The sequence below is a fragment of the Prunus mume genome, linkage group LG3, assembly GCF_029339155.1.
Source record: "Prunus mume cultivar Tortuosa linkage group LG3, ASM2933915v1, whole genome shotgun sequence".
NCBI classification, from domain to species: domain Eukaryota; kingdom Viridiplantae; phylum Streptophyta; class Magnoliopsida; order Rosales; family Rosaceae; genus Prunus; species Prunus mume.
Window position 1 is genome coordinate 14,745,739 of NC_142700.1, and position 13,889 is coordinate 14,759,627.

The 13,889-nt window shown below is 40.6% G+C and overlaps 1 protein-coding gene and 1 pseudogene across 2 annotated transcripts; both read left to right on the forward strand.

Annotated features, from left to right (window-relative positions):
* Positions 1–3,447: 3,447 nt before the first annotated feature.
* Positions 3,448–5,679, forward strand: LOC107880129 (G-type lectin S-receptor-like serine/threonine-protein kinase SD1-1; annotated as a pseudogene). The gene is made up of 4 exons (XR_016125635.1): positions 3,448–4,195; positions 4,364–4,601; positions 4,681–4,838; positions 4,918–5,679. The product of XR_016125635.1 is annotated as a G-type lectin S-receptor-like serine/threonine-protein kinase SD1-1 (transcript).
* Positions 5,680–6,875: 1,196 nt separating this feature from the next.
* On the forward strand, positions 6,876–10,526 carry LOC103326351 (G-type lectin S-receptor-like serine/threonine-protein kinase At4g27290). Its single transcript, XM_089049349.1, has 7 exons — positions 6,876–8,214; positions 8,509–8,631; positions 8,889–9,013; positions 9,083–9,293; positions 9,420–9,657; positions 9,738–9,888; positions 9,989–10,526. Exons 1-7 carry the CDS (start codon positions 6,936–6,938, stop codon positions 10,295–10,297), a joined length of 2,436 nt encoding a protein of 811 aa, XP_088905475.1. The 5' UTR covers positions 6,876–6,935; the 3' UTR covers positions 10,298–10,526.
* Positions 10,527–13,889: the final 3,363 nt, after the last annotated feature.

The window sequence follows — 13,889 nt, forward strand, 5'->3', positions numbered from 1 at the left end:
ACGGCAGCAAGCTCATCCGTAGATCATACTCCGGCCCTCATCTCACCTGCATAAAGTACCCTCAAACACTTGAAGTCCTATGCAAAATTCACGACGGCGAGTGTGGCAACCACTCAGGGGGCAGGTCACTTGCCCGAAAACTCTGAACGTAGGCTATTTCGGCCTACCATGCGCCACGACTCTGAATATGTCAAAAAATGTGATCGTTGCTAACGATACAAGCCGATCCCTAATCTACCTGCCGAAGTTTATCATCCGCAAAACAGTCCATGGCCATTCATGCAATGGGCCATCGACTTAGTGGGTCCCTTGCCACCGGCGCCCGCCAAGATAGAAATGATGATCGTCGCCACCGACTACTTTACTAAATGAATCGAGGTCGAAGCTCTATCCTCTACTAAAGAAGCCAATGTGGAGCGATTCATCTGGAGAAATATCATCTGCCGGTTCGGCTGCCCACAATCGTTGGTCACTGACAATGGCTCACAGTTCATTGGCAAGCAGATCACCGCCTTCTTTGCGAAATACAAGATCAAGCAACACCTGTCCACTCCAAGGTATCCACAAGGAAATGGGCAGGCCGAGGCATCCAACAAAGTCATATTAGACTGCTTGAAGAAAAGGCTAGAAGGCGCCGAAGGGAAATGGGTGGACGAACTCCCCGGAGTGCTATGGGCTTATCGCACCACCAAACGAAGGTCGATTGGCGAAACCCCATTTTCCCTTGCCTATGGAACTGAAGCGATCATTCCTCCTCACGTCACTGTCCCTTCTATAGGCATTGAAGTCGGCAGTATAGAGCAGAACTCCGAGCAGATGAGACTCAACCTTGACTTACTTGAAGGCGAGCGCGAGAAGGCCATTATCCGAGTCGCCTCCTATCAACAGCGGTTGAAGTCCTACTACGACAAAAGAGCTAAGATCAGACAGTTTCAACCTGGCGACCTTGTGCTAAGAAAGGCCTTCATCACGGCACAAAGACAAGGGTCTAAGAAAATGAAACCCAATTGGGAAGGCCCTTATGTGATCAGCCGGTCCGGGGGCAGAGGAAGTTACACGCTAGACACCATGGATGGGAAGGAAATACCACGGCAACGACGAGCGTCATTCGGGAGCGCAGCCCATAAAAAGCGTCCTAAGGGAGACGCGGTGCGCCAGAATTTCTTAAAGGAGGTCTCCATGCCTCCTGCGGAAGTATCCGAGTTCCTATCCGTTTCCTAAGGGAGGCGGGATAGTCACACGATTGCCCATAAGCGGCGTCGCCGGAGACGCGAGGCGGCGACTAAAAGCGTCCGTTTGGAGCGCAGCCCACTAAAAAAGCGTCCTAAGGGAGACGCGGTGCGCCAGGAATTTCTTAAAAGAGGTCTCCATGTCTCTGCGGAAGTATCCAAGTTCCTATCCGTTTCCTAAGGGAGGCGGGATAGTCACGATTGCCCATAGCGGCGTCCGGGAGACGCAGGCGACGACTAAAGCGTCCGCTTGGAGACGCAGCCCACTAAAAAGCTTCCTAAGGGAGACGCAGGTGCGCCGGGAATTTCTTAAAGGAGGTCTCCATGCCTCCTGCGAAGTATCCGGTTCCTATCCGTTTCCTAAGGGAGGCGGGATAGTCACACGATTTCCCATAGCAGCGTCCTTCGGAGACGCAGGGCGACGACTAAGCCATCCTAAGGGATATGAAGAACACGCCCGGAGCCTCTTAAGGGGGGCCCTGGCATTCGCCAACTTCCTAAGGGGAGCCATCCTAAGAGATATGCAGAACACGTCCGAAGTCCTTCAAGAGGAACCCTGACACTCATGAATCTCCAAAAGGAGATGTGCAATCAAGACAATATGCAAATTGAAGTTGAAAAATAAAGACTGAGATTTTCATAGCAAAGCGACCAACCGGCCAAGTTCAAACAAAAGAAGATGGTCAAACAAGACCAATTATTCGAAACGAAAGTAGACTACAAAAGCTGAAAAGAAATAAAGGAGTCTTCGTCTACTCAAACACCCAGAGATCCACGATCTGACCTCTTCGTCCTGATCAGCCACGCTTTGCAGCTCCACATGGTTGATCTATGACGTCGCCACCACCTCATCGGCTGCATCCTCCTCTGCTCCATCTTCCTTTGTTACCGCCTCTTTAGCCACCTGCTCGTCAGCTCCTTCGGTATTCACAGATTAGCCTCCTCACTTTTCGCAAGGGCAAGTCCGGATAGAGCATCTCGATGTCTTCATCTACTCGAGACGCCAGCGGAGATCCACGATCTGCAGCCACTTCGTCTGTCGATCACCACACTCTCAGCAGCTCCACCGCTGATCCTCCACGTCTGCCCCCACCTCCTTTTTGAAGGAGAAGAAATGTTGTTTCCTTTTGTTTTTCCAAGGAAAGACTTGGGAAAGTACCAAGATCGCCACTTGACGGATTTGATGAACCAGCTCAGCACAAGTGGATGGACTTGTGAAAGTTCATCTTGAGCAGATTAGACACGTCTGCATCCTCTGCAAGGGTGGACTTATCCACCTTGGGATCAGCTGCTGACGTTGCAGAAGAGCCCTTCGCCCAGGCAAATGACTCTCTTGCTTTCTTAGCCTCTGTCAACCTCACTTCCAAAGGAATTGGCGACGATGAATCCACTCCATGTTTGACTGCTCGTAACTCAACAGTTGAAACATGATGGTTGGATGGATGAGCAGACTGCCCGGATCGACTTCCAATCTTCGACTGGTACAAACGACTCAAATTTCGGAAAGGAGCATTCGAATCTCTTTGCCTCTCAACAAGTGAGCTAGATCGCGCACGGACTACTTTACGGAGCATATCACGATCTCCAAACTCATTAGGCTTGAGCTCTCGAAGACTGACATCAGCCTTCCTCTTTTAGGGGAGTTTAGCAAAACACTCCTCATGGCCAGCAGGCAAATCATCAAGGCTCGGACCATCCTGCTTCCATCTATCGACATCCTTAGCAGGGGCAGTCCACCAACTTCCTCCCGATTGTCGCTCACAGACGCCGGCCACCACCGCTCAATCGTCTTTGGCGCCGATCACGCGACAACCAGCCTGGTCCCACCCAACTGGTCCTCTCCTTGAAAAAGAGAAGACGAAGAAAAATTTACGTGCTCGACTTACTTTGGGATGCACGGCAACTCCTCTCTTCGACAAGCAGTACAAAATTCTCCAAGATCTTTCTCAAGCTAGAAAGTAGAGAAGTTAAGTTGCGATGTAAGAAAGAGTGAAGAGAAGCCCTGTATTTATACAAGTTGGACAACCCGGGTCAAGAAGGAATCTCAAGCTCTTTCCTACTGGGAATCCAACTCCAACAACAGTCAGAAGCCTACACCAATTGAGAATCCGATATGCAAAAGGAGTCCAACTCACAGAAGAAAGCCCAAACTCGGTTGGAGAGCGAAAAAAATAATTTCATCTCCTACATGCCACACAGGTGTCACGCAGAAGGGGGGCATTTGTGGGAGCAGATATTTTCGTCTCCAATCACAGCTCGCCACGTGGAAAAGAAGATTATCTCTTTTAATTAATTAATTGAACCAGTTTATCTGGCCAATTAATTAATTGAGATAAATATCTTAATTAACATGATATTATCTTTATTTAATAAGATAATATCATTAATTAAGATATTATCCTAATAAAGAGAAGATAATGTCATTATCTCATATATTATCTCCATAAAAAGAGATAATATCATTTAATTAGATATTATCTCAGTCCAACTTGATCCCTACGAATTTGGGTAGAGAATAAACTCAGCATATTCTCTACGAAACCCTAGCCCCGAGGCTCCTATAAATAGATGACTTCATTCATCATTCAAGGTACATCTAAACCTACTCCTTATACCCGAGAAAATACCCGAAGCTCTTTCTCTCTCTCCACTCTCCATATTTTCTCCACACGGCTCCGGCCACCACACACGGCTCCGGCCGCCCGGTTCACACCCTACATAAACACTACTCCGTACCCTTTGCTTAGCTATTGTTTTTCTACAAACACTCGAACTAACTTAGGCATCGGAGGGCCTTTGGCCAACACCCCCCGGGTGTGGTCTATTTACTCCAATCTGTTTTACAGGAATCGAGGAAGAGATAGAAGGAAGATCGAAGGTTGAAGGATCTAGAAGCGAATATTCTCCCGTGAGATTATTTGCACAAACATACATGCCCAACAAAAGCTTGGACTGCTTTATTTTCGGTAGGAGATTTTTTCCTTCATGTTCTGGATTAATTACGTAACCTAAATTTTATTTCACTACTTTCCAGTGAAATTTATGTAATTAAACAGAGTCCTTTGCAGCTCTGTTTATGTGACAAGGGAGGAAAATTGAACCAAACGAACTCATGTGATGGCTAACTTGTGCAGATGAAAACAGAAAGGTGTTGCTGAATTGGCCAAAGCGATTGGACATTATCATGGGAATTGCTCGAGGACTTCTCTACCTCCACCTGGACTCCAGATTAAGAATCATTCACAGAGACCTTAAGAGCAGCAACATCTTACTTGATGATGAGCTGAACCCCAAAATATCTGACTTTGGCATAGCAAGGATTTTCGGGCGCAATCAAGCTGAAGCAAAAACAAAACGAGTAATCGGGACATAGTGAGTTGTATAAACATTTCACCAATGCCTTCATATTCAGTTATTATCTAGTACGTAAATTATGTTTTTTTACTTGCAGTGGATATATGTCTCCTGAGTATGCAATTGATGGGAAGTTTTCGGTAAAATCCGATGTTTTTAGTTTTGGAGTGCTTTTGTTAGAGCTAGTAAGTGGCAGAAAGAACAAGGGGTTTCATCATCCAGATCACCATCATAGTCTTCTGTCTTCTGGGACATGTAGGTATTTTTTATTGGTGTTTGCTAATGTTAGACCATAGTTTTCCATGAAAATGACCAAAAGACACATAATTTCCAGGCATGGCTATTGTGGAACAAAAACAAGGAGTTGGAACTAATGGATGAATGCTTAGAGGACTCATATGTTGAGTTTGAGGTACAAAGATGCATTCAAGTGGGTCTATTATGTGTTCAAAAGATGCCGGCAGACAGACCAGCAATGTCATCGGTGGTGTTCATGTTGGGTAACGAGGGAGCAACATTGCCTCAATCAAAGGAGCCTGGTTTCTTCATAGAAAGAAGCTTCGCCAACATTGATACCTTACTTAGTGAAGTTAGAAGCCACACTGGAACCACAATCACCATTACCGCGGTGGAAGCCAGATAGATTGATGTATTTGCAAAGTAACAGGCAAAGAAAGAGGTTGGCCTCAATGCATGAGAGGTGAATTGAGAATTGTATCAAATTATTATTTCCAGAGTGATATGACAGGTACATGTAGTTGCTCAAGGTGGACCTTTAGAACGGACGGCGTAATTATGGCGGCGTTAAAACCTTGCCATTAAAAACCCAAAGGAGGAAAATCCGGTCAAGAAAAAAGAGTACCACCGCACCTCAAATAAAACATACAAGACTCTACTCCAACAGTCTATCCTTATCTAGAGGGTATGCTAAGCCAAGGGGGAGCACTGTCTGTCTCAACCCGTGCTCAATTTGATAGAAGGGTCTTGTTATATATAAGGTTTATTTATGTACATGCCCACTGTGCTTTCAAACATGTCTCGATTACTGCATGTGCTTGGAAACGTCTCAAAATACCCCACATACTTTTAAAAACGGTCTCACATTACCCGTTCCATCAATATTATAGACATTCTGTCATATGCTTTAGGCCCCACTTCGTTTCAATCTTTAACCTTTGGGAATAAGAGTTTTTCAATTTTAAGAAAGGGCTTAACCTTTGTCGCCTTTGCAGCTTTGTAAATTACCAAGTTGGTAGCTTTGCAAGGCAAAACCAAAAAGAAAGCAGTTCCCAAAAATGTTCAGTAAATAACAACATTTCTGAAACGCTCTACGGAGAAAACAGGGCAAAGGGTCTCATACCCCATGCCCTAAATTGAAATGAATTAGATACCATTTTGTTTGGCCTCCTCTGTTATTTATTTGTGTATTTGATCTTTGAAAATAGATAGTCTTATTGGTTTTTCAAGAGTCAAATCTAAGTTCATGGCAGGATGGTCGTCTTTAACACCTGGGTCTGTTTTAGATTGCGTCGAAACTAATGATGCATATCAGAAAAATGGTAGTTGCATTGGTAGTGATATTGATGTAAGAGATGATGTTGAAAGTGATGAGGATGATGATGAGGTTAGGCTAAGATGTATCCTAAACCATTTCTCCAGCTTATTCAAATATTTGAAGTAAATCAATTTCACAGAAGCAGTTGCTCCACCATCCAAACCCAACTCTTTGGCCACAAAAGACCACAAACTGTTCTTCGAAACTCAATCATACCCACCTCTATCTCTCACCAAACAGAACAATTTGAACAAATCCACAGGCTGCCTATCATCAATCACGGCAGGGATGGGCCTAACAACACCTCTATCACCAATTTCTTTAACAAATGCAGATAGAACTTGATCAAATGTAGGAGAAGGAAGAAATCTGGAGGGGCCCAAATAACCTATTTCCCCCTTTCTTAAAACTGAAAAATCATTTTTTCCAAAGGTTAAATATTAAAACGAAGTGGGGCTCAAAACACATAACGGAACGTCTATAATATTAACGAAACGGGTAATGTGAGACCTTTTTTAAAAGTGTGAGGGTATTTTGAGACATTTCTAAGTACAAGTGGTAATTTGAGATAAATTTGAAAGTACAAAGAACATATGCATAAATAAGCCTACATATAATTATTACCACAAAAACTTGGTCAAAGAATTCTTTCGAAGTGGCATAGCAAATCAAAAAGTCCAACAACCATTATGCTAATTTTACTAGTCATATGGCGGCTGCAAAGTCCAAACATTAAGGTCCAAAAAAACCGTTCTGGACAGAGTCCAAAAAAACCATTTTGGACAGAGAGAACAGAGATGAAGGGCCTTCCTTTCATCTTCTTCACCTCTCTGCTCCAGTTCTTAGTCTTACAATTGGCCACAGCAACTGATACGATATCCCCATCAAAACCCATCATAGGCTCTGATACCTTGGTTTCATCTGGGCAGAGCTTTGAATTAGGGCTCTTCTCTGCTGGTAATTCTTCTTGGTATTTGGGAATATGGTACAATAATTTTCCAGATGTTGTTGTCTGGGTAGCCAACAGAGAAAACCCACTTGCAGATTCATATGGATCCTTGACACTCTCAAAAAATGGAACTCTGGTCCTTTTGGATCAAATGAACAACTCTGTTTGGTCTTCCACTTCTTCCCAAGTAGCAGAAGATCCTGTTGCAGAGCTTTTGGAGACTGGAAACCTGGTTGTCAGAGACAAGGCTGCCACAGCTTCAGAAATCTACATATGGGAAAGTTTCGATTTCCCATCAGACACTCTGCTGCAAGACATGAAGTTGGGGTGGAACTTCAGGACAGGCCACAACAGATTCTTGACTTCTTGGAAAAATGTTAGTGATCCATCTCCTGGACAATATACTTATGGGATGGATAATGTTCCGTTGCCTCAGCTTGTTATTGCCAAAGGATCAAAGAAACAGTTTCGTACAGGACCATGGAACGGTCTTCGATTTACGGGTACTCCTGTTTCATCAGTTTCCTACAAAGTTGTGCACCCAATTTTTGTGTATAATACTACTGATCTATACTATTCATACGAGCTTGTTGATAAATCCATTGTCACAAGATTGAAGCTGAGTGAATCGGGTATCCAGCGGCTAGTGGTCAGACAAGGAAGCACTACATGGGCTGTTATGTATACTTTGCAGAATAATCAGTGTGATAATTATGGAGTGTGTGGAGCAAATAGCATTTGTAAAATTAACAAATCACCTGTTTGTGAGTGCTTGCATGGGTTTGTCCCAGAATCATGGAACGAATGGGGGGTGAATAATTGGACAAGTGGGTGCAGGAGGGGAACACCACTGAATTGCCAGAAGGGAGAAGACTTTCTGAGAATTCGAAATGTGAAACTGCCTGACCAGTTGGATTTTAGGGTGATCCCGAGCACTAGCATCGATGAATGCAAGGCAGAGTGCTTGAAGAATTGTTCTTGTGTAGCTTATGCTAAATCAGATATCAGTAAGGGAGGTAGTACTAGTGGCTGTCTGATGTGGTCTGGCTCCTTAATTGATATGCGAGAGTTCGATGAAGATGATAGTGAGCAAGATATATATATTCGGATGCCATTTTCAGAACTAGGTAAGACTGCTAAGTGAGTATTTTGCTTTAGTAAAGTTAGCCCCTGATCTTGTGAAGCCGTGCGCTTAATCCTAAAGATTCTGTACATAAGGGCTTAGGAATAACAGTTGCATAGACTTATTGCTTTAAAATTGTATGTTGCAAGGCTCAAAATTTGGAAACTTTGTTTATGCTTTAATTGAGGTAGTCCTAAATGCATGAACAACTTCTGAATTGGCAATACACCATAACAGAAGAAAATACTCCGTACAGTGTGGTTCACCTTGTTAATGTTGTCTTGTATATGATCTTCAGGTAAGAGCAGTCGGAAGGGTAAAGGGGTAGTACTCATCTCAGTTCTGTCCGCAGTTTCTTTGCTTATTTTTTTGAGTTTTTCTTGCTGGTATATAATTCTGAAGAAGAGACGAAAGAAAAGAGGTAAGCATGCATATGCACCTTGCTAATATATTTGTGGACACCTGTATATATGCTTGAGGAAATCTTATGCATTGACGAAGACACTGTCTTTGAAATATATATATATATATATATATATATATCTATGTTTGCTTTTGCATTCTGAATTAAGTTTGCAAGAAGAGTTGATATAAAATCAAATTAAGACAATTACATTGCATTAATGTCATTGTCTTTGCCCATATTTTCCTTTCCTCATTGTTCTCTTCAATTTACAGCATCAAGAGACAGTAAGGAGGACTTGGAGTTGCCACTGTTTGATTTTGATACAATTGCAACCGCCACCAATAACTTCTCTCACACAAACAAACTAGGAGAGGGAGGTTTCGGTCCAGTTTACAAGGTAACAGAGCTATAGTTGACGTTAATGTGCATGAACTTATGAGCTAACATATTTATACTTAATTTTCAGGCCAACCTAACCCGAGAAGAATTCATAGCCGTAAAGAGACTCTCAAAAGATTCTGGGCAAGGTATTGAAGAGTTTAAGAATGAAGTTACAATGATAGCAAAACTTCAACACTGGAATCTTGTTAAACTTTTGGGCTGTTGCATCCAAGGAGAAGAAAGGATGCTTATCTATGAGTACATGCCCAACAAAAGCTTAGACTGCTTTATCTTCGGTCTGATTTTTATCCTTCATCTTAATTTCTACTTTCTAGTGCAATGTATACTATTAAACAGCATCTTGTGCAGCTCCGTTTATGTTACAGAGTAGGAAATCTGAACCAAAATTGTTTCAAGTGCAGATCAAAGTAGAAAGGCATTGCTTGATTGGCGAAAGCGATTTGACATCATCATGGGAATTGCACGAGGACTTCTCTACCTCCATGAAGACTCCAGATTAAGAATCATTCACAGGGACCTGAAGAGCAGCAACATCTTACTTGATGATGAGCTGAACCCCAAAATATCTGACTTTGGCATAGCTAGGATTTTTGGACGCAATCAAACTGAAGCAAAAACAAAACGAGTCATTGGGACATAGTGAGTTCTAGCAGCATTTATTATGAATGTCTTCATTTCCAATTATGAACAAGTACTTAAGTTTGGTTGTTTTCATGTAGCGGATATATGTCTCCTGAGTATGCAATTGATGGGAAGTTTTCAATGAAATCGGATGTCTTCAGTTTTGGAGTGCTTTTGTTAGAGATAGTAAGTGGCAGAAAGAACAGAGGGTTTCATCATCCAGATCACCATCACACTCTTCTGGGACATGTACGTGTTGCATTATATATGGTTATTTGTGCCTACTAATATTGTACCTCTAGTTTTCCATATGTTTGACTAAAGGCATATAACTTTGCACTTGTTCCAGGCATGGCTACTGTGGAACAAAAACAAAGGTTTGGAACTAATGGATTCATGTTTGGATAACTCATATGTGAAGTTTGATGTGCTAAGATGCATTCAAATTGGTCTATTATGCGTTCAAAAGCTATCCTTGGACAGACCAGCAATGTCATCCGTGGTGTTCATGTTAGGCAACGAGGGAGCAATATTGCCTCAACCAAAGGAGCCTGGTTTCTTCACAGAAAGAAGTTCCACGGGTAACGATAACCTAATCAGCAACGGAAGAAGCCACACCGGAGAAACAATTACTATTTCAACGGTGGTGGCTAGATAGTTCACACATACATTTTGACATGGCTGTTTGTCAGTCAAACTTATTGGTTGAGGAGAGTTTCAATTTCGTAGGCCAAGTTTGACAAGTATATAATTATGAAGGAGATGTATGAGTCAACGAAAATATATTATAAGGCAGGAAAATATTCTAGAAACAAATAATTAATAGTTATATCTTTGTGATAAGTTGATTGATAGAAACAACTAAAAATATTTTTTTGGCTTGTAAATTAGAAACACAAACATCCCCCTCCAAAGTCACTGGACCACATTCTAGAAATATGTTTTTGGTCAAAGCACACATTCTTGAAATTTTTCCTTCACTTTCTTTTACATACGATTATGGTTCTTAAAGAAATGATTAAAAGTCAATTAGCATTAGGCATACTTTAAGGTCCCAACATCATTATCATCATAATAACTTTCACACAAATGCTATTCAAAGTCGCCCAAAGCGACTCTTATTTGAGACTCGCCGTTTTATGGAGTTCCCACATGGAAGTCTGGTACTTTTAAAGACCAAATGAATAACACTATTTGGTCTTCCACCTCTTCCCAAGTAGCAGAAGATCCTGTTTTGCAGCTTTTGGAGACTGGAAATCTTGTTGTTAGAGACATGGCAGAAACAGCTTCAGAAAGCTACATATGGCAAAGTTTTAACTTCCCATCAGATACTTTGCTACATGAAGTTGAGTTTTAACTTCCCATCAGATACTTTGCTACATGGTGCAGTTCAATGTACTGAGGACCTTTATTATATAGAATGCCAAAAGTGCATTGATATTAGAATAGTTGAACTTCTGGAGGTTACTAATGGAATGAGTGGTGGAAGCGCTATTTACAAAACTTGTTACATCAGATTTGATCTTTACAAATTTGATAGGTTTTTCCGTACTCTGTAGAATGTAGAATGGTTTCTTCGAAATATCATTCATAACATCGTTCCAGAAAATGGGCATACATGACTCCAGTGTTTCGAAGTACTAGTTATATTAATAAGAAAATAAGCTTTATTCTTATTTCCATGCTTCATTTGTGCAATAATCTCTACTATTATAAAGCCAGGCGAAATACATACTTAAACAAGATGTTTTTTTACTTACGATAAAGCCTCCCCTTGTGTCTCCATCAAGATTCATACTAAGCGTAAAACTCCAGTAGCACCTAGTTCTGGTGGAGATATCTTTGTTTATGGGGTAGATTTCATGACTTCCAAGCGTTTGTGCCTTGTTGTCCCTCCTGACAAAACTATGGAGACTGGCCCTGTGGAGTCTCCTAGACGCATTTCTTAATATGTTCTCTGAGCATTTGTGGGCTTGGCATCCGACGAGTGCTCATGTGTCCGATACTAGTGTTCATGATTAAGTGGCTGAGGTCAGTTTTGTTATTGTTGTGTGGTGTCTTCTTCGTTTCTCCCCTTTGCTGATCTTTGATTCTGCCTGTTTCAAGGACTATCTTGTGACTGTGCAAAGGACTATGATTTCATAGCAGGACTCTTTTGACAGTTGGGTTGTGTTGTAGTGTTTTAGTTAGAGGTCTATGTGTCGGTTTGTTGTTTTCCCCTTAATTGTTCTAGCCTTGGTCCTACGTGACTGTTTTTAGACTCTCTTGTTAGTTTATGACATGTGTGATACTCTTTCTTACTATGAGGTTTGTCCCTCAGGAAGGTTTTAACGAGGCCACTACTTCGTGTTGTTCTATGTACGCTATCTTGATTCTATGAATAAACTCCATTTCTAAAATAAATAAATAAATAAATAAGAAGAAGAAGAATTTTTTTACTTCATTAAATTGCTTGTTGAATTGAATTTTATTTTTATTTCTTTTAATCAATTATTTTGAATATATAAAAAGATGCAAAATTATAGGTGCATGAGTGATCCTATAATATTGTATGTATATACAGTATATAAAGGACTAAAATACTTAATATTTTTTAAAAAATTAACTGAAAAACACGAATAATATCAAAATATTAATTGATCAATTAAAAGTTTAAAACTAAAACATGAAAAAAAAAAAAAAAACTCTCATTTCTCTCAGATTGACCCAAATGCAGCCCCAGCTACCCATCCACTCTCTCTCTCTCTCTATCTCACCACGACCATAACCTTGCTTCAATGGTCAAGCCAAACAGTCTGCAAATCCATCAAACCAGATCAATGAGGGTATCCAAGCCTCAGATACCCCCCAGCCCAGATTTCGTGCCCCATCTCTCTGAAATCTGCAAGAGATTTCTTGGTTTTAGTGCGCAGCCAAAACCAGCGGGTGTTGCATCTCAGAGGCGCCAGAACTAGCGAGTTGCATCCCGGGATGTGGTTGTGATGGTTGCCGTAAGTGATTGGACCAAAATGCCCATATTTGTAAATTTACATTTTTTTTTAATCGAGGAATGTAAAAATCTCACACAAGCTCGACAAAATCTCATAAAAATACACAAAACACTCAATAGGCGTCAAAGTAATTTAATATTCAATATTAAATTCAATAAGATCAGCTGTCATTTTTTAGATTTTTTTTGGGTTTGTTTATAGAAATTCAATTGTGTAGAGTTTATTTATAATATTAGTGCTAAGAATGGGTATATCACTAAATATCTCTTTTTGTTATTCCGAATTTTCCTCCATTCGGAGTTGTTTCAGGCAAGATTTTAACGAGATCATTTTCTGCCCACCAATTTTTAGCTGTAATTCATCTTGATGAAAGTTCAATGAAGTCCTTTCTTTTGATCGAGTCAACTTAGTCCAATAATTTTAAATTTACAATAAGATCAATTTGTTATTAAAAAAAACTCTATTCGAGAAACAAACACGGTGCAATACCCCAAAACTGTACTAAAAGCCATGGACTTTTCTTACGTCATAAATGCAATACTTATACTTGAACCCGTCAACTATATGAAAAGTTATGATAAAATGGTTTTAAAATTTAATTTCTTTTTTATACACCTATACAAAAAAGTACGGCCATGCATCTGGTCACAGTGGCGGATCTATGCACAGGGGCAGGATGGGTACCTGCCCATCCCAAATTTTTTTTCAATTTTTAAAACCTACATATGTTATAAGGGCAGCCCAAAATTTAAAAAATAAAAGCTAACCCAATACACATGTTGCCCATCCAAAAGGAAGTGGTCTCATATCTTCTCTCTCTTCTTTTTGGCTACATCACATCAGCTTGTTTATCTCATCTATTCTATGGCAATCTGACGGCAACAACATATTCTTTCCCCTTTTATTTGTTGCATCTTCTTGTTATCTTGGTTGGGCAGTGGACAACTTGGCAATATATTTTCCTCTACTTTCTACAACAAAAAGTATTTTCTAATTATCTAATTTTTCTATATCTTTAATTATAGTTTTAATTTAAAATTGAGTATTCTAGGATTTATGTAGGGATTGATTTAAAATTTTGTGATTTTGTTGAAATTACTTGTGGTTTTTGTTTTTGTTGTTAAGTTTTTATTTATGTATAGATGTATTTGAGGGTAAAACTCATTATGACCCTATGACTAGATGTATTTTTTTCTGCTTATTAATGAAATTCACTCGTACCGTCAAATTTAGTATGTAAGTTCCGCCCAGTTGGCTTTC